This window comes from Trachurus trachurus (genome assembly GCF_905171665.1).
Source record: "Trachurus trachurus genome assembly, chromosome: 7".
NCBI classification, from domain to species: Eukaryota; Metazoa; Chordata; class Actinopteri; order Carangiformes; family Carangidae; genus Trachurus; species Trachurus trachurus.
The window spans coordinates 8,661,418-8,681,062 of NC_139901.1; the positions used below are offsets into that span (position 1 = coordinate 8,661,418).

Sequence of the window (19,645 nt, forward strand, 5' to 3'; positions counted from 1 at the left end):
AAAGCCACGCTCACAAGTTCAGTGGCTAAATCAACGTTACTAACTCGTCAATGTAATAAAGTAGATAGAAGGCAAAAAACTTTGTCTATTCGTTTGGTGTAACTTCACTGTTGTCTTTGTGCCCCCCCACCCCACCAAACCCACTCCCTCCCGGTCAGAGGGGGTAGGAGGGGTTGGGGGGGGGGGAGAAACATTAAAACTTTGTTCACATATCTTTACATCAGTCCTGTAGCTGCTCTTCGAGTCCTGCCTTTAAATGTCATTGAATGGCTTGTTTTGAGTTTTCACTCAAGGAGACTTTACTCCCTCCCTCCCTCCATCACAGATGCCCAGCGTAACAAGGCAGCGTCCTTCGGTTTAGGCGAGGCAGATTTGTTGGCGTGGATCAAATCTAAAGTGTCTCTGACTGAGCGAGTCTCTCTGCTTCCTCCAGTCAGACCTGCTGTTTCCCCAGCTGGGCTCCGTCCCTCCTGCTTCGCGCAGACGACGGGACAAACTTGGGGATGATGATGGGCAGAGGGTCTCTTCCCTTAGCAGCCTGTCTCTCCGAGCTCTCCGCGGGCCTGAAGCCGTTCTCCACGTGCACCCCTTCGTACTCGTCTTCATCGTCGTCCTCGTCTTCATCGTCGTCCTCGTCATCATCGTCGTCCTCATCGTCGTCGTCGTCATCGTCGTCCGACATGTCGTCTAGATCCGAGATGATCTTGGCCCCCGTCCTCTGCTCAATTGTCTCCTTAGCTCTGGTAAGCTGTTCGTTACCATGGCGATGTACCTCTCCCTCTTGTTCCTTGTTATTTTTCTGCTGCTCTTCCTCATCACTGTCAGAGTCGATGGCGATGGGCTCGGAGAGGTCTAGAGGCATTTTCTGTGGTAAGGTGCTGTTGATTGTCTTGGTTTGGTCTCCTCTGGCACTGTTGGGTTTGGGGGCCGGCGGCGCCGCCTTAGAGCCCTCCGCAGGTCCTGCCGGCTTTCCCTTAGCTGGTGGGGCCACGCCACCGTTAGCAGCTACGAGCTCCCTGTGTCTCCTGAGAGCGTCCTCGGACACCCCCATGTGCGTCCTGGATGTCCGCCTCTTGCTCTCTCTGCCCTCGTACGTGCCGGCCTGGACGCACGCCAGCTCGTGACTCACTTTGCTCAGCTCGTGCATGTTGAAGCCCAGCAAAACGTTGGCGTTGTGGGTTTCGCATTCCTGCACGCATTTCCTCCTCCTGTTGACGAAGTGGCTGGAGATGTCCGACTTCCACAGCCAGAGGTTGGCCGCCAGCTTCTCCACCTCCCGCTGCGAGGGGTACGGCGCCCGGTTGAAATACTGGGTCAGAAACGCTTTCCTGGACTCGTACGACTCGTTCTCGTGTCCTTTGGGGTCCAGAGCCAGAACCACGGGTTCGTCTGGGTTTTCTACAAACGTAGACGGGCCGTTGCTGTCCCGCGGGTGGGCCCTTTCCCCCGGAGGGCCAGGCCTCCTTCGTTTTGGCGCGCTAGTGTCCGAGCTATCGAAGCTGGCCCGTTTGAGGGCACTGCTCTGGGCCTGGCCGACCCGGGAGGAATGAGCCGCCCTGCTGTCCTGCCCATTCTGGGACTTCCCTACACCTCGACAGTGCACCAAGTGTAGAGTGATGGTGGAGGCAGTCATGTTACTGGTATAAACCCCCAAGCAGTGAATACACTTGTAGGTCAGTTTCTTTTCTACAGGATGGACCGTTTGAATCACCTGGTGCCTCTCCCTCAGGTGATGAGCCAGTGAGTCTGAGATCGGGCCCTTGAGGATAGAGAAGCAGAGAGGACATAGTGTCTTCCCCACGTCCCTTTTATAGGGCACAGATGCCTGCGGGGCACTCTTGGTCGGTGCACCCTCAGCCGCCACCGAGGGTGTTTTGGGCGGGTGCTGAGGCATCAACCTCTTGCCCGAGATGAGGGAAGAGGACAAGGCTGAGGAACCGGAGGTGGTGTTGTTTTGAGCGTGAAACGCCACCGACTCCTCCGGGGCGTCTCTCATGTTGTAGGTAGTAACAATCAACTGAACATTCTTGGGATTGCCCTGCTGCAGAGTGAGGTCAAAGGTCAAGGGAGAGTCTGTGCGCGGGCCCACGCTCTCGTCCGGGTGCGACAGCCGCATGTGGGCCACCATCTTCTCGACGTCGTTGAAGGTGGCGCGACAGTGGGGGCAGGACAGGCCGTGGATCAGCATGTGGTTCAGCAGGGTGTCGCTGGGGAGATAGCGGTTGCAGTAGAGACATTTGCTGGTGAAGTTGTGGATCTTCATGATGTAGTTGGCGACGGCCGGCACCTTCTCTGCCTTGTGCTCTTTTTCGAAGTGAGAGCTGTACACGTTCTCCGGGAAGAGCTCGTTGCAGATGGTGCAGATCTTCCACTTCTGTGTGTAGGACGTGCCCAGGACCGAGGAACCGCCTTTCTTAGCCGTGACGGACGCCACGGTCGTAGCCGCTGCCTGGACACGTGACCCCAGGGGGTTGGACTTGAGCGAGGAAGAGGAGTTAATCACGACCGCGCCCCGCAGGCCGCCGCCAGAAATAAGCTGCTTTGCCGCGTGCGACTGCTGGGGCACGGAAACCTGGGCATTCCCCGGTAGAGTCACCCTCACCTGCTGCCCGCCAATGGTGAAAGGATGGGTGCTCCCGGCCTTTAATCCTATTGCGTCGTGTTTCAACCCAGACAGAAGACTTGAAGAGTTGAAGCCCGCCTTTGCCGAAGCGACGATCCGACTCAACTGCTGCGAGCCGGGAGACCTGGTGGTGGCCATTACCGCACCTTTAGGGCCCATTCCGATGATGGTCTTGTCTCCATGGGTCTTGGAAGGGATCATGAGGATGGGTTTGGGGCGGGGGAATATCACACTCGTGTGCCCGATCATAGCGGTCACCTGGTAGCCGATCCTCTCGTGGTCCTCGATGACGTGTTGAACCAGCGCTTCGTAGGTCCTCGGGACAAACAGACACTTCTTGCAGTGGATCTGGTTGCTGTTAACACTGTTTGTCTCTGTGCCACCGTTCTGAGCGTGCGACTTCTCTCCCGGTTTCACGATGTAGGGCTGGGCGACTTGCTGGAAGTGTTCCCGGTAGATGTGCTTTCGCACTACATTGTACAAAGGGTCCCTGTAGGTACACTTCTTGCAGTAGTACACCGCCTGCTCCACGGTGTCCCCGGTCCTCTTCAGGACCCCGTCCTTTATCATGAGCCCGCCGGCCCCCGCCACCATCCCGCCGGGCCCCTGCCGCACGGTGTTGTTGGGCATGTGGAAAAGTTTGATGTGCGTCTCCAGAGTCTTTTTGTTGCCATTGTAAGTGCAGTACGGGCAGTTGAGCAGAATGTTGTTCTCAAAGTCCTCGCTGTGGACGTTGCGGAAGTGGCTCTTGTATGCAGAGAAGTACTTGGATGAAAAGAGGCAGCCGGAGCAGCAGAAGGGCTTTGATCTGTAGTCCTGGAGACACAGAGGTGGGGGGAAAAAAAAGCTTAGACTTCTTTGTCTGAGAAAATTTAGACCCATTTTATTCTAGCTTCACACATATTTTCTGTTTTCTGTAGTGTAAACAGGACAAATTATTCAAAACAACAGTGAGTGAAGAGTGTATGTGTCACACACCTGGACTTTGGTATGTGATGGTTCCCACATGCACACATCTTCCCAGGTGGTGTGCTTTATATACACCTCTGGGGGAGTGAAGTCTTTATAGTCCTAAACAACAAAGAGACAAAGATTAATGAGCAGACAGTCACCAAGCAAAGACTGACTCTACAGATGCAAGATAAAAATGTTGCTCGTTTGCACTTGTTTCATTTCTCTTCTGTGTTTTCTGTCATTTGAGGTCACGTTCCTCTCCTCCGCTTTCTCTCTCACATTGTGTGTGTGTGTGTTAAGTCTGGTTTGTGTTTCTGCGTAGGACTCAAGGCAGAGCCTACGCTGCAGCCTACACAGGTGGCCTACGCTGCTGTGAGCATTTATACCAGTGTGCTCTGCTGCGTCTGCGTCGCTCTGCTATTACGCTGCTGAAACGCTAGTTGGCTGTGGGTGCACTTTTAAAAAACACAATGGGGCGAGAGATCCTGAGTGGATCATGACGTGGAGAGCTGGGTGCTGATACAAATGACTGCAACTCAGAAAAGAGAGAAGACACCAGAGGAGACACTGTGTGTGTGAGACCACTGAGCTGACTGAGGCAGAGGGAGTGTGAGTTTCCTGTGTTGCTGAGAGATGAGAGACGCTACCAAGGAGACCGAGCACGGTTGTTGTGGTTATCTCGGGAGGTGTGTAGCCACACCCTAACGACACTGTACCTATGGAGTCAAGTCAAGGCTAACACCTGGAGACATGCTGATTATGCATGCTCTAAACTGATTCCAATACGTATGTGCCAATATCACTGATTCCAACAATTATGATAATTGCATTAAATGTATTCGTGTTGTGTTAGCTAACTGCTAAGCTACTGTTGTTGCAATCAGTTCACTTATGTCTTTAGTGCAACAGACTTGATGTGTTAAAGGGATAGTTCAACATTTTGGCAAATTGGCCCATTGCCATAATCCCTATAGTTTTAGGAGTAGGTTCGTACCTTTAATTGTCGATGCAAGCTATTTTTATAACGGTGGAGCAGAGCCGCGAGCTGCATAGAGCTACGCTACGGAGGCTAATTGGATTTCTTGGTTCCCCTCATCAAACTCATCAAATACACAATCCAACAACACCAAAACTCTCTTGTGGACAAGTTGTGACCTACACATTCACCACGCTATGAGATAATAACCGAACATTATGAGACAGAGTTGTTTTCGAGGTAAATGCAGAGACTGCTTGTCGAAACACTGCCTTCGACGGGAACGCGCATCAGCGGTTTTGCATGAATTTACCTCGAAAACAACTCTGTCTCATAACGTTCTGTTATTATCTCATAGCGTGGTGAATGTGCAGGTCACAACTTGTCCACCAGAGCGTTTTGGAGTTGTTGGATTGTGTATTTGATGAGTTTGATGAGTGAAACCAAGAAATCCCATTAGCTTCTGTAGCGTAGCTCTGTGCTACCTTGAACCTTGAACTTCAGAATGTGAGTCTGGAGTGGTGCTGTCAATCTGATGTCCGATAAATAAAATGTTGTCAATATTGGACCTGACATCTAGCCTGACAAGCCAGACTATATCACTAAAATGTATAGTCTGGAAACGATCGGTAGACCTCGGCTCAATCCAGGGGGCGGGATGAAGGCTGCCTTTCAAACTGCCTCTGCACGCAATAGGGCAGCGCTAGGTAGCGCTACGACTAATCAGAGCAAAGAGCAGGATGACGTTAGCCTGACAAGCCAATTAAAATCTACGTCGCCATCGCGTTAAGCCCGCCCAACGACTCTCTAAACAGATAGAGCGCTGTGATTGGTGAACACAATCGGTGTTCGAGACTCAAAAAGTTCCTATGGCTCGTTTCTAGACCCACCTACGGAGCAAATATTTTTGCTACCGCTAGGGTGCGTCTAGATTTCTAGGCTACCTGACATCGATATTGGATCTCTAATGCTGATGATTCATGTCAAGTGCTATAAAATCTTTCAAGCTAGTTTTTATAAATGTTGTAAAAACAAATACTGGACAATATAATAACAAGTCAAAACGTCTGAAAATCCAGGCCAACATATGAGCAGTAAACACAGGTTAACGGCAACAGTGGTGAGGAAGCTTACAGCTCACAGCTAACACTGGAGATGAGAGCACAGGCAGCCTTTATGTTAAAGTAAGTGAGTTGTAACAGAATGAGGACACGGTGTCAATGAGGATAATCACATCATATGTATGTGTTTAAAGTCCAGTTCATAGACTCCTTTCATCAAACATTATCTACATTTCTGCAGCAGAGACAGGCACCCCCCGCTGCTCATCACTTAGCTCCTGCAGCGAGACAAACGGAAGAATTATCTCAACTCCTAAACTGGCCTTATTATTAAACCAAAGCAACATTCATAGGCACATGCATCCAAATAAACCATTCTCTAAAACAGATGAAAATAATGATGGTGCATCAGTTTCAGAGATGGACAGAGTACTCGACCCCAGTACTTGAGTAAGAGTACAAATACTACTGGTCAAAATTTACTCCGTTACAAGTAAAAGTAGCTCAGTCGACATGTTACTCGAGTAAGAGTAAAAAAGTACTTGCTTTTAAAGGTACTTAAGTATCCAAACGTACATGCTTTTAAATTTACTTTGAGTAAAAGTAAGAGTAAGAGTAAATTTCTTATTTTTCACATCAGTGAATTACTATATTTTTTTCTAAATGAATTTAAGGACCTTTTAACTCTTGTTTCTGAGAGTTAACTCTTTGAAACCACCTGCACTGATGTGCTGCTTTTAGGGGTTAGGGTTTCCTTCTTTGACAAACACAGCTTGTGTCCAATAGGATTTTAGAAAGAAAAAAAAAAGCAGACCTGAAAGTAACAAGTACTTTTCAGCCTTCCTAGAAATTAACTTGAGTAAAAGTAAAAATATTTGTATTGGAAATGTATTCAAGTTAGAGTAATAAGTACCAAAGAAATCTAATACTCAAATAAAGTACAAATTCTCTGGATATGTACTTAAGTATAGTACTCAAGTACATTTACTCCGTTACTGTCCACCATTGATCAGTTTGAAGACTTAGAATTAAAGTCTTATTTGGTAATAATCACATATGCTAAAGATATTGACACAGATGGGCAGTAGCACTTTTCATAGCATGTTTTACCAAAAAAATAAGAACAAAGAAGAAAAATGATCAGAATCCTAACTCAAACAGAAATAAAAGCTTTCATAAAAAGAAGGTTTTAAGTTATGAAAAGCAGTGACGGATCCAGCAGACCTTATCTCAGCAGGTAAATTGTTTCAGAGTTTGCCTGTCAGCCTTTAGTAACTAAACATGCTCTGGGAATAAGCAGAAGACCACTGCCTGCTGATCTGACCAGGCTTATGAGGGGTTAATATGTCCTTGATGTTGTTCAGGGCTAGATCGTGCAAGGCTTTGAAAGTATTGTTTAAAATCAATACGAAAAGTAATAGGTGGCCAACAGAGGGAAACTAAAACAGGGGTAATGAGAGCCTTACAGAGAGAGTTACAGTAGTTTAACCGAGGAAAAATAAACACACAGACCACCATATGTAAAACTATATGTCTTTAAAAGATAAAAAAAACATCAAAATTTGGAAATCAATCCGAGGTGCAGGAAACATGACTGCACTACAATGTTTACTCGATGGTTAAATTTGAGACTGGACACAAAAAGTGTGTGGCATGTGTGGTCATGATAAAAGCACCACAGTGTGGGCTGCTCACCTCTAGGTGATCTCGACAGAACTCCAAGCCGATGTCTCCCAGAACCTTCTTGACATTTTTCCTCGCTTTCCGCAGACTGCCCAGGTTATTGACAGGGAGCTGGAACATGCTGCCCACCTGAATAGAGAGAGACACACACACACAGCATGTGATCAACAGGTGTGGGACAGAATATGGATGTACACTGAACCATGAGTCATGAAATGAACAGTTATCTCCTTTCATTGACTGAACTTGTATAATGTAACACGAATAAAAGGGGGGGGGGCGCCTTCATCAAACCCCCCTTTCAGACACGAGACACACACATCACTGCCGTCTTCAGCTTACAGCAGTGGGAAGTAATGACATTGAAAACTAGTCAGCATCTGCAGAAAAGTGATGAAGTCGTTCCCCAAATAGATTAAGCTAAATTGTGGGGGTGTTGTGGATTCAGACTGAAAGCAACACTGTGTTAAAATGGGCCTGGTGTGATGGGGGCAGGTTGTTTCAGGTGCTGCTGCTGAGAGACAATGAAAAAAAAACAAAAAAAAACAAAACAATGCAGTCCAGTCTGAATATCACATGACTACATATGAGGATTCATCAGTAAAGTTCATACACTCGTACAGGATTTTCCAAATTGGATGTTTTTGTGAAGTATAAACAGAAGCAAAACTCTGCTGTTTAAGTATTTCATTTCAGGTAGTTGGTAACACTTCATTACAACTTCACACTATTCACCATGATCAAATACTTAATTCATCAACTATGAAGTGTTCTTCCTACAGCGAGTTCCTACAAAGGCATATTCTTATGATTACTGAGTGTGTTCATGTTGTTATTTATGATGTTTCATGAACACTATTATTTTATTAACACTGCAATTCATGAGTAAGTCAGGTAGTTACTACCTGTAAGTAAATGTCTGAATCATTATACGTATAAATGTAACATCAATTTACATCTAGTATAGTTTTTTTTAATCATTTACTTACTACAGTTTATGAAGGATCTTATAAACCACTGACGACCCCTAACTGATATAACACTTGATTTTATAAATCCATCCTTTAGGGGGAAAATTATTAAACACATTATAAATGACTTTAATAAGAGTAATGTATTTACAACTGTGTTTATAGATTATGAATTACATATTTAGTATATATATAGATATTTAACTAATGCTTAGTATTGTGTAGTTGTGATAAACTGTTACCAAGACACCTACTAAATGTGTGCTTTCATTGAGGTGACTGACCAACACAATTAGGGCCGAGATATACTTGCTGTAAACTACGCGTACGCGAGCTGCCGCGCGTATCCTGCGTCGCGTCACCTCGCGTCGATATGTGCGTACGGTCGCAGGCGACGCATCAAACGGACGCAGGATACGCGCGGCAGCTCGCGTACGCGTACTTTACAGCAAGTATATCAAGGCCCTTACTTTACAAAAGCTGAGCCCAGTGCAACCTTTTTTTTTTTTTTGCCTGGTGACCCTGCATTGTTTTGACAGAGCCTTTTGCGCTGCACTGACAGACTGGCTCCATTCAAACCAATGAGAGGGCTGGATTTTTCCCAAGCAAGGCTCAAATTGGTTCTAAATGCAGCCTTTATTTTGAAAGGGACAGGTAAAGAAATTCAACAGCCATGTAAACAGTATTTTTCACAGCGGATATTCTGACTTGTCAAGTTGTTGTCAATCACAACATTTGATGATGATGATGAATGGTGGTGGTGGTTCTGTTCAATTCAAGAGTCCAAGTAGACCATGGAAATAGTTTGTCGAATTATATAGTTTGTGGAATTATATATTATTTGCACTTGTTCCCGCTCCGCTGTAACATGTCAGAAGTCTTCTGTAAAAAAAAAAAGACCTGTTAGCAAAGCTTCAGCTCAGAGTTGAACAGGTTGATGAGGCCTCAGCAAGCAAACACGTTTCCATCAGACCATCAAGACTCCGGTGAGAAAAGGTACGCTGAGGTTTTTGACCTCGAGCAGACATGATGCACATTCCTGTCAACGGTCTCGCACTGTTGCGCCGACTGACGCGCGGCGGTAATGCACTGAGATGTACAGCGACGCGGGCGACAAAGGCAGAGCAGGAGAAAACTGAAGGAACCCAAATAGAAACAACGCAGGTTTCAAATGAATTATAAATCTTTCATGACTGTGTTTGTTGCACAGTCCATTTCAGTGACAAACACAATGTAAACATCACTTTATGAGAAACCTCCAGCAACAAAGCCACGGGCCAGAGGTCGACAGTTTAACCATGACACCTGCAGTTCAGTTTCTGCACCGAGTGCCCTGCTTTATAACCTTAACAGTAAATAATTCATAATAATCACGTTTTAATTTGACCTTGCAAAATTGAACTACTGTTTGACATAGAAAGAAATGTGACAAACAGAGAGAGAGAGACCCACAGGTTCAATAGAAAATACAACTTAACCCCTATGAACCCATTCATTATAATGACTAACAGTTTGTTATTAGTTGGAGCCATCTTTTTTGGCAGAGGAAGTATTGGCTGTTTCATTCACCGTCTACAGCGGCTGGTCAAATATCTTTATTTAAATCAAGGCTAGATACAGTGAGGGGGGGTCAAAGGTCACTGATGCATGAGGACATAGAGGCAGCCCAGTGACAACAAACAGCACCGTCCCAAACAATTCCTGTGAACACCTCAGCTTATTTCCCTTCTAGAAAACACAAAACAGGGAGGGGGAACTCTCTGTGTATGTGTGTGTGTGTAGTTGCACCAACTGTTGGCCTAGTGACGAGCCTACAGAACCAAAGTCCATCCTCCTGTCTGTCTTGCGTTGAGAAACATGCAAAGGGTGGACTGAGTGAGAGAGATACACACCCCTGCCCACCTACCCCCAGCCCCCCCACCCCCCTCTGTCTTCTGCTCCTGCTTCCTCCCATTACTTGTAGATGGCGCTAGAGAGGAGCTCCATTATGTAAGCCTCCCTATACTCCAGCCTGCCCCCTTTTTTCCTCCCTGCCTCGCAATACCATCACAGAATGGCGCCTCCTATTGAGTCAGCAGCAGCCTCTACAATATGTCTGCAGTGGAGGGAGAGGGGGAGGGGAGGGGGGGGGGGGGGGGGAGAGAGAAGGAAGGGATGTTGGGAGGGAGGGAGGGAGGGAGGGAGGGAGGAAGGGGAGGGACAGAAGGAGCGAGAGAGAGAGATCAGGGAAGGGGGGGAGGGTGAGTGTGAGAGAGGATGAGGTGGAGGAGGAGGAGGGGGGTGAGGGAGCTGGGAGGAAGAGAAGGGAGAGAGAGAGAGAGGGGAGGGGGAGTGAGGGGAGGGATGAGAGGAAGGGAGAGAGGACAGAGTGAGCGACGGAAGTGGAGGGGGGAGGGGAGGGGAGGAGTGTGGGGGGGCAGGGAGGTCGGACAGACAGGCTCAGAGGAGAGAGGGAGGGAAGGAGGGAGGGGAGGAGGCTGAAGGGGGGGGGGGTGGAAAGGGTGAGAGAAAGAGGGGGCGATGGATATGCACGCAGGGGAGTGGGGTGGGAGGAAGGAGGGAGGGAGGGAGAGAGAGAGAGAAAAAAAGCCAAGGAGAGGCTGAGCAGGAGGGAAGGGAGGGAGAGAAGGAAGAGGAGGAGAGGGAGGAAAGGCGATAGGAGGCTGCTCTGCTCTGCTGAGGGCTGCTGGCAGAAAACAGGTTTCCCCCTTCGACTGTGGTATGAAAAAGAAAAAGAAAAAAAAAACAACAACAAGGGGCCTACAAACCTTCAACCACACGTTTCCTACTAACGCTCACTCAGCCCTCCTCCTCCTCCTCCTCCTCCTCCTCCTCCGGGACCTGGTAACCTACGTCCTGGCTGCTGTTTACACTCCTCAAGTGGCAAGGTGTAGATGGTCGCTCACCATAAGAGAGAGGAGAGAGAGAGGCGTCTGGTGACAGATCTACAGTCGCACAAAGATCCCAGAAAAGTTTGGGAGGGATGCTCACAAAGCACCCGGGGTTAGTTTGTGTCAATAGACTGAACACCTGTCTGCAGGAAGGAAAGGAAAGGAAAGGAAAGCACAGGGCTGTCTGTGTCTGATCCTGTGTACTAGTGTGTCTGTGTGTGTGTGAGAGGGAGAGAGACATTGGTGACCATGTTCATCATTTGACACTTGTCCTGACTGGGTGACAGCCCCCCCTGCCCCTCTCCCTCTCAAACAGGAGGTATTAGTGCATCACAGCCCAGGTGTCACCTGCCTGGCTCCTCCTCATGTTCTGATCACCTTATTGAAATCACTGACAAGGCAAACATACATCACACAACTCAGTTACAATGTGACTGTGGTTGTGAATATGTATCGAGCGCCCCCCAACCCACCACCACCCCCTCCCAACAAGACACAACTCTACAGTACACTACCAGAGCTGTACAGTAACGAAGCTACACTTTACATACTCGCAGCGTTCCTCTCGCACGTCGCTGAAAAACGTGTGCGTGGTGCGTTCAGGTGACAGCGGGTGTCAGCGGGTCCGGGCTGTGATCAACATCTGGCAGTATCCAGATCGATAGCTGCTCTGGCAGGCAGCAGGGAGAGCTGCTGCTGCTGCTGCCGCCGCTGACAAAGACTGGGGGACACACCGCGCTGAGTTAGCATGCTAAGCTAGCAACTCGCACTAACAACACGGGACTATTCACAAACTAATGCTGCCATTTTTACTCCTCCTCGTTTCTTCCTTTACAGCACACGGGCTGTTGTTCTCTTATTTTTCACCGGGCGCTGTTATAAACAAACAAACAAACCGGGGGGGAGTCATTCAACTTGAGATAACCGCTGGCTGGACCCCGTACCCCCCCTCCCCGACTTCCACAAACACAACGTTGGCTCCATCTCCGGCACAGGTTACCTCCGCCGTAGTCCTCCGCAGGTAGAGCCCCGGTTAACGGCACAAAAAAAACTATCCCGCTTTGGGGGACATAGGTCCAGTATTATGACAGACAAGTTTACCTGCTTTCACATCCAGTGCTCCCGTCCGAGTGAAATGTGTCACCTCAGGTTGGCTGAGACGATGTACAGACACTTTCACTTCTTTTCTTTTCTTTTTTGTGTTTCACTCTCCTCCAGATATCTTCCGTTATATCCTCTCAGGTGACAACGCGCCGGCCGTTGGTGCACCCTCCGAGCCCGACCGTCCCTCGCCGACAAGGGCTATCCTCTTCCCTGTGGTCGGCAAACGGGAACTGAGATCCTCCGAGCCTCATTAGACAATTAAACCCTCCATTCTCCGCAGCGACGAGGGCGGACTCATGTCCAGGTGCTGGGGACGACCACCGGCGTGACCCACTCTCTCAAATAAATCGCCGTAAGTGCGCCTGTGATTGCCCGGCAGCCGATAGCGCTTGGACCATTCTCCTCTCTCTGACAGACAATACACATCCAGCCTAGAAACTGCCCTATCCAAAATGGCGCAAATAAAAGGGGCGGAAGTGACATCTACTTGATTAGCATAAATAATCTCATTGTGAGATCCTCGCGAGCCCGGCTCATTAAAACTCTTGATTGGTTCCCCAATCAGTTCAGCCAATTAAGTAAATGTCTACTGTAGAAAAAAAAACTAACAAAAAACACTGGGCTCGTCCGTGGAAAAAGCCAGCGGTCGGCCTTTGGTGTCTGTGTCCGGGGCTGTGGGGTAAACAACCCGGTGTAGTCATGGCGCGGTCTGGCCGACAGCGGGCGTCCTCCTGGAGAAGGCCTCAGAGGCTTTGTGCGCATGCGCGGGCTGACTACATCTGGCGTCCATCCCTCCAGTACAGGGTCAGATGTACAAAGTGCCCCAGAGATAAGGCCTGAATCAACGGTAGGTGGCGCTGTACATGGATGGGCTGTGAAACAGAGGTGTAGAAATATGTAGCAAACCAACCGGAACTACCTTCCTAAAGTGGCTTTGTATCTAAACGGTAGAGGGATGGAAAAAAGGTGTCCATCCGCATGGGTTAACTCCTTCCCTTCATCAGCTTCTTCATCATCCTCATCATCAGTGAGCCAACCCACAACCACCATCCCCACCATCACTGTGTGTGTGTCACATTTTCTTCACCACTATCTACATAAGAGTGTGCAATGTTATTACCACTGCTACCTGGTGCATCATTATATTTATACACAGGAGCCTACTTTTCATATTTAAGTCCCATTCTTATTTAAGTTGGGTGTATATTTATGTACATAAGATAAGACTTCATTCATCCCTCAATGGGGAAATTTACAAGTTACAGCAGCTCAAACACAGAAGTAGAAAAAACAGACAGAAATAAAGATGTACTGAAATGAATAAGAATACCATACCAAACTACAGTAAAAATGTGTTAAAAACACATCCTATCTGCATAGTGTACACAATGTATGTAAAAATGGACTTGACTAAAAAGTACTTGTAAATGAGAAAGTATCTTGCACCAGGTGGTAATAATATTTTACAGCCATATATAAATAGTGGTGATGAAAAAAACGACAGTGACATAAAAATAGTGCTACATTACACTGTTGTTTTAAATACATTTTTTGGACTTTTCTTTCTTTCGGTATGTATTCCACTTTTTTCTACCTGTGCTTGAGCTGCTCTTGTAAATTTCGCCTTTTTTCCCCTTTTTTACACAAGAATGCTCATGTTCATGTAACACTGGTGCCTTCAGGGTCTTACACAAACTTGCATTTAAACTGACACACCCCATAATGAAATACAACTAACCTGCAGAGCTTTTAGGGCATCTGTGTGTTTTCTTGCCTTGCACTTCACACTGTCATCGGTACAATCAGGAAAGCAGGATCTGACCTCCAACCAAAATTTACAAGTTGATGTCTATTGATTTCTATGGCCTCAACACAAAGTAACAGTTGCTGTGAGGGAAGTTAGTTAGGCCTCAAAGTGATCATCACAATCACCCAGGATGGACCTGAAGTCACTTTGTTTGTTGACATATTAAAAATCTTCACTCTGACCTGCCTGTGTTTATGAAGTCAGCCGCTTTGACCTTGATCAGTGAGAGCAGCTGATCGTTCTCTGAAACCTGTTTGAAGTTTTGACAGGAGCACAATCAGAAGAGAACAGAGCCAACAATACAAACTGTTTAATTTTGTACAAACAAGTCACAGATAATCTTAAACCCCTCTCACAGCTGTGTTAGTGCAGAACTGGGAATGATGAGACGCCATCTGCTTTGTTGAAAATTCATGACAGAGGTTGATGGGAATGTAAAGCGCTACGTTCCTTCAGCATTCTGGACAGCTACTGACAGGGAATTATTTTTTATTTACTGCTAACATGGGAGAGAGATGACCCCGCCCCCCCCATGTCTTATCATTTGCAGTCATGTCACTGTCTGACTGTGGGTAAGTGGAGCTTTTTCCCCCTCATTACAATCCTGACTGAACTACAGTGGAGTATGTAAGACAGCGACTTTAAGAGCTATACAACTGTGGGATGTCAACAGTGAATGCATCGCTGATCATGTTGTGGCGAAGAGCGTGAGCAGTCCCTTTGCAAATGACACGATCTCGTTCCCTCCCAGTTTGGACTCTCCGTAAACTCGATCCACGAAGGAAATGGGAACCTGTTGTTTGGAAGAAAGAGTTAGGAAGAGTTAGGAAAAAAAACATTTAAAAAATTTTTTTTTTAGAAGATCCAAGAGTCTGGATACAAGGTCACGATGTTGACCTGGGCTTCAAATTGTGAGATTAAAGGGTAAAGTATCTGCTCCACTTGTAGTTACAGTTGTATTAAACAACTGTACTATTTGGTTTTATAAATCTTTCTAGAGTGTGTTTTAGGCTACATGTGGTCTCATGTTGTGCTGATACAGAAAAAACAATTTTTATTTAAACCTTGTTTTGTTTCTATGACCAGAGTGTGTGTTTCATAAACCTGAGCTTTATATAGTCTGTGGGGTTGACGTGTTATATTTCTTCAACTTTAAATATAGTGGTGTTGGAGCCTGGCCTGACCATTTTCCCAGTTTTTACAAATGCAACACAGGTTTAATAAACCTGAATGTGAGTTTAAATGTGAGTCTCTCAAGTCTACTTGTTAATCTAGTTCAGTTTGACAAGTCCAGGTAAACTAGACCCAGGAAAAGCCCAGTTTATGAACTAAACCTGGTCTAATGACCAGAGGTTTTGAATCAAATCTCAGTCAGTTTACTGAACTAGTCCACATGTAACAAGTCTGGGTCTGTGGTGGTCTTTCAGATAGACCCAGTCTAATGTGGTGTGGATGCACAAAAAGATGTAAAATTTTAAAAAGTTGAATTCAGGACAACTGGATTTAAAAATCTCTTGATGAGGACACTTTTCAAAATAATGTAAAAGAAAGAAAAGTAAAATCTAATGAAATACAATTTAAATTTCCTCCAATTCATGAGCCAAGTCCTTGTCATTGTAGATGCCTCATTATGGAGAAAAGGATTTATTATATGTGCACTTGGTAAATAATAACCTCCTACCCTGAGTATCAGCTCCTCCCCTCAGGCAGCGGCTTTACAGACCACAAGTGCAGGCTCAACCGTTTTAAAAACTCATTTGTCCCCCTGTCCATCAAAGCCTGGAATAATCAGCTCACCAAAGGTGAGAGTGCTGCTAGTTTTATAATGTCCTTTTATCCTAACATCATGATAAAGGGATGTGATTTGTACAAGGGCAGTCTTTGCATGTGTGTGTGTGAGGTTTTCTTGAATAGTAGTCCCAGTGTCTTCTGATCTAAACAAAAACACATAAATACATGGTGGAGTCAATGGCTCGATGACAGGTCCTCACCTCTCCCACTGTGTAGTTGAGCTGTCTGGCGCGGACGATCATCTCCATCTGAAAGACGTAGCCTTTGGACACGCAGCGCTCCACCAGACTCTCCAGCACCTTCTTCTTGTACAGCCTGACAGGAGAGGAGACAAAGCGGCAGGAGTGAAGAGAAAAACATGGCTCCACGCACGTACGATTCAACAGTCAGAGACACTTATTTCACAGCACTTGCACCACTTGCCTGAAGCTGCCTGTGAGGTCTGAAGCACCAGGTCTCAACAACACTTGAGTCAGAAAGTTTGCTCCCCGACTGTTAACAAGAGAGAGAGAGAGAGAGAGAGAGAGAGAGAGAGAAATTGTATTGTATCGTACTAAATATAAATTATAATATTGTAATATGTATGTAAATATTTTGTAAAGTGCTTGGGCAACAACACATTTATGTTCATGCCAATAAAGCTGTTTGAACTGAATTGAATTGAGAAAGAGAAAATTAGACCTCATCCCAATCCCAATCCCGCACTCTGTGTAATCGGGGACGAATGAGTGGGAACTAAAGACAGTGAACCGTTCCCTGATTCCCAGTTACCTGATGAGTTTCCTGCGCAGGTCCCAGCCGTACACGCCTCCGTTGCCTTGGTATCGAGTACCAGACACCAGGTCATAGTCACCCGCCTTCTGCTTGCTGACAAACCACACAAAACAATCTTGTAACTACAGGATGTGTAAAAAAAAATGTCAACTGTGGCATTGTGATTAAATATCATCATTTAAATAAGGAGATTTTTGACCATGTACATACATGAAGTGGGAAAAAATGTCAACATACAAGTAGGTAGGAAGTGGAAACACTTACTCAATAAATTCTGGGATAAATTTGGGCTGGAAAACAACAAACAAAAACAAACAACGATAAAATATCAAACACTGAACAAAGGAAAAAAAGATAATGGTTGCTAGAGTTGAATTAATAAACTTATGAATGAATTAATCATCAACTATTTTGATAATAATCACAAGTGAGTATCGTTGTCTCATTAATATTGTTGCATTTTAGAGGCATCACACTGGGCTTTAGGACATCGTAGATTTAATCAAAGGTTTCTGACATTAAGCCAACCCGATAGATGAACCAGTTAATTGAAAAAGTAGCTGGCAGATTTTATAACAACTAACTGTTGGCTTCAGCTTCATGTGTTGCGTGGCATCTTCTATTATCACGCCAGGACAAGGCAAGCAAACACAGGTGGGAGTGAATCTACTGTGTACACACGCGATGAAACGAGCTGCACTCACATGATGGGAAAGATCTGCGTCCATTATGAAGATGAAGTTCCCAGTTGCGTGCTTCATGCCGTGGATATAGGCAGTGCCTAGGAAAAGCAAACAGGAGTTCATTAGTACATACATGGCAGGAGCTAATAGAACAACTCTAACACATGTTGGACACTTTAAAATAAAAAAGAAATCTTACCTAGGCCCAATTTCTTCGCTCTAGGCCGTAAAAGCTGCAGCACAGAACAGAGAATGAGGGTGTGTATTCATTTACTGGAGCAAAACATGTCAGACTAATGTCAACATCTGACCCAACCAACCTGTTGTTGTCTCAGCAGGTTGTTTATAAGCTCTTATACAGATTTTACACTTTGTGTTACAACATGCACTGTCTGCTTCATCTCAGCTCAGACAAGGCCAGGGATTAACCCCGAGTCTTTACTTACTATCTTGTCCTCTCCATAAATTTTCTGCAGCTGCTCTGCCACCTCCAACGTGCCATCTGGGCTTCCGTCGTCAATGACAATTATCTCGTAGTTGTAGCCACTGTAAATACAGCAAATTCAATTTAAGGTCAATCTGGTTAGGTCTGACACATGCGCGCGCACACACACGCACGCACGCACGCACGCACACAAACACACACATTTTCGTCTTACTATAATTGTGAGGACGGTTAACACAGCTTTACTCAGCCACTGATATCAACACAATCAAATCTATTAATCACAATTTAGCAACTATTGATTTTTTTTTTAAAGAAAGAAAAAGTTTTGAATCAATTCTGACGTTAGCCCTAAATTAAGTGTTAGTCCTCCTTCCTGAAGTGAGGACCAGTCATTTGGTTTAGTGACAGCTCATCACTGACTAGCAGCAGCAGCGCTAGCAGCAACATTAGCACAGCTCCGTCGGCTCCAGCAGCTGCTCACCTCTCTCCGAAGTATTTCACCAGCAGCCAGACAATAAGAGGAAGGTTTTCTCTTTCGTTGTAGGTCGGTAATAACACGGAGTATTTGTCCTCACTGTCCCGGTTAGGGGCAGAAGTTTTTCGGCTCGCCATGGCGACTTGAATCCACTTTAAAATCAGTTGTGTCAAGTCCCAGTAATCCCCATAATATCCGGTTTAATATTTTCAAAATAAATTAAGTATTGGCGCGCTCACCATTGAAAATGCAAACATGTTTATTTTAATTTAATTTAATTTATTTATTAATTTATGAGAGGCAGACACACACACGGACTATATTAGTGAATTATAGTAATTGATTAATAGGTGATCATCACGAATGCTGCATCTGGTGAAGTTGGAGCTCATTTTTATTGCTTTATATACTGCTGGATAGCTGAATATAATAAAACATCTTCAAATATTTGTTAATTATGTAAAGCTCAAGCATGTGGGAGCCTCCTTTCAGATCTAATGGGTCTATAATAATAAAAAGTCTAAGTCTGCTTTATGTAATTGTGGGTCATTTTGATATGATTATGTACAGCCATTTAACTACTAGCTAGAGAGGGGTCCAATAATGTAAGCTCAGAAACCCAATACAAACCTGAGCACAGCCCTGATGATATCACTGAAATATAAGTCTTTACAAATCCTGTTTATTTGGTGCAATACCATTTTTTAGCCAGTAAGAATGAAGCCCATTAATTTGAGATAAAACTGAAATTGTATCAGCTATACTGATACATTAAAGAAAGATCTTGGAAACACTGAACCATGTGTAGTCGTATTATAGTCAAGACCCACTTGGTGTCATTCTGAACATTAATACCGTAACATCTTACAATTAAGAATTTTTTTTAAGGAAAATTACACTGGGAAATGTTGTTTGGTTATGTCCTCACTTAAAAAATGAAATAATGCTGTTTATTCTCTGTTAACTATGCTCTACTACTGCTTTAAGCTGAACTCCAGTCCCCGGTGGCTATGAACAGGCGCTCTTTATTTTGAAAAATAGACCTAAATATACCTCAAAACCGGAAACGGGCGAACCACTGGTGACTAACTTGACGGAGCTTTTTGCTTACAGGTTGGAACCTCGACTGTGCTCTTCAAAATAGAAACCACTGGAAACTCTCTCCTCAACATGGTTCCGACAAACGACTGACATTTTGATTATTATATTGATTAATGTTAATTATTATCACATTTTGCCAGGTTTTACAGATTTAGCGTTCTGACTTTCACAGCACAACATTATCCTGTCAATCAGGACAGTCACATTATTTTGTATTTTGGAATAAAGGTGATCAGAGCCATATTAATGAAATTTTATTAACAAAATCAAAAACATTACAAAACAGACTAACAAACAAAAACA

At 45.3% G+C, this 19,645-nt stretch overlaps 2 protein-coding genes across 2 annotated transcripts; both read right to left on the bottom strand.

Moving 5' to 3' along the window:
* Positions 1-336: 336 nt before the first annotated feature.
* Positions 337-12,698, bottom strand: adnpb (activity-dependent neuroprotector homeobox b). The gene is made up of 4 exons (XM_083975558.1): positions 12,261-12,698; positions 7,310-7,426; positions 3,602-3,694; positions 337-3,439 (listed from the first exon to the last, which is right to left on the bottom strand). Exons 2-4 carry the CDS (start codon positions 7,415-7,417, stop codon positions 434-436), a joined length of 3,207 nt encoding a protein of 1,068 aa, XP_083831684.1. The 5' UTR covers positions 7,418-7,426; positions 12,261-12,698; the 3' UTR covers positions 337-433.
* A 1,696-nt stretch (positions 12,699-14,394) lies between these two features.
* On the bottom strand, positions 14,395-18,413 carry dpm1 (dolichyl-phosphate mannosyltransferase subunit 1, catalytic). The gene is made up of 9 exons (XM_083975209.1): positions 18,248-18,413; positions 17,765-17,864; positions 17,518-17,551; positions 17,340-17,416; positions 16,900-16,925; positions 16,633-16,728; positions 16,285-16,353; positions 16,062-16,176; positions 14,395-14,863 (listed from the first exon to the last, which is right to left on the bottom strand). Exons 1-9 carry the CDS (start codon positions 18,376-18,378, stop codon positions 14,759-14,761), a joined length of 753 nt encoding a protein of 250 aa, XP_083831335.1. The 5' UTR covers positions 18,379-18,413; the 3' UTR covers positions 14,395-14,758.
* Positions 18,414-19,645: the final 1,232 nt, after the last annotated feature.

Coding starts and splice junctions, on each gene's coding strand:
- adnpb (XM_083975558.1), bottom strand. CDS start 7,417: ATGTTCCAGCTCCCTGTCAATAACCTGGGCAGTCTGCGGAAAGCGAGG. Junction 3,695..7,309: donor TCTGTCGAGATCACCTAGAG/GTGAGCAGCCCA, acceptor TTTGTTGTTTAG/GACTATAAAGACTTCACTCC. Junction 3,440..3,601: donor CATCACATACCAAAGTCCAG/GTGTGTGACACA, acceptor CTGTGTCTCCAG/GACTACAGATCAAAGCCCTT.
- dpm1 (XM_083975209.1), bottom strand. CDS start 18,378: ATGGCGAGCCGAAAAACTTCTGCCCCTAACCGGGACAGTGAGGACAAA. Junction 16,354..16,632: donor CTGCGCAGGAAACTCATCAG/GTAACTGGGAAT, acceptor TCTTGTTAACAG/TCGGGGAGCAAACTTTCTGA. Junction 16,177..16,284: donor GACCTCACAGGCAGCTTCAG/GCAAGTGGTGCA, acceptor CTCTCCTGTCAG/GCTGTACAAGAAGAAGGTGC.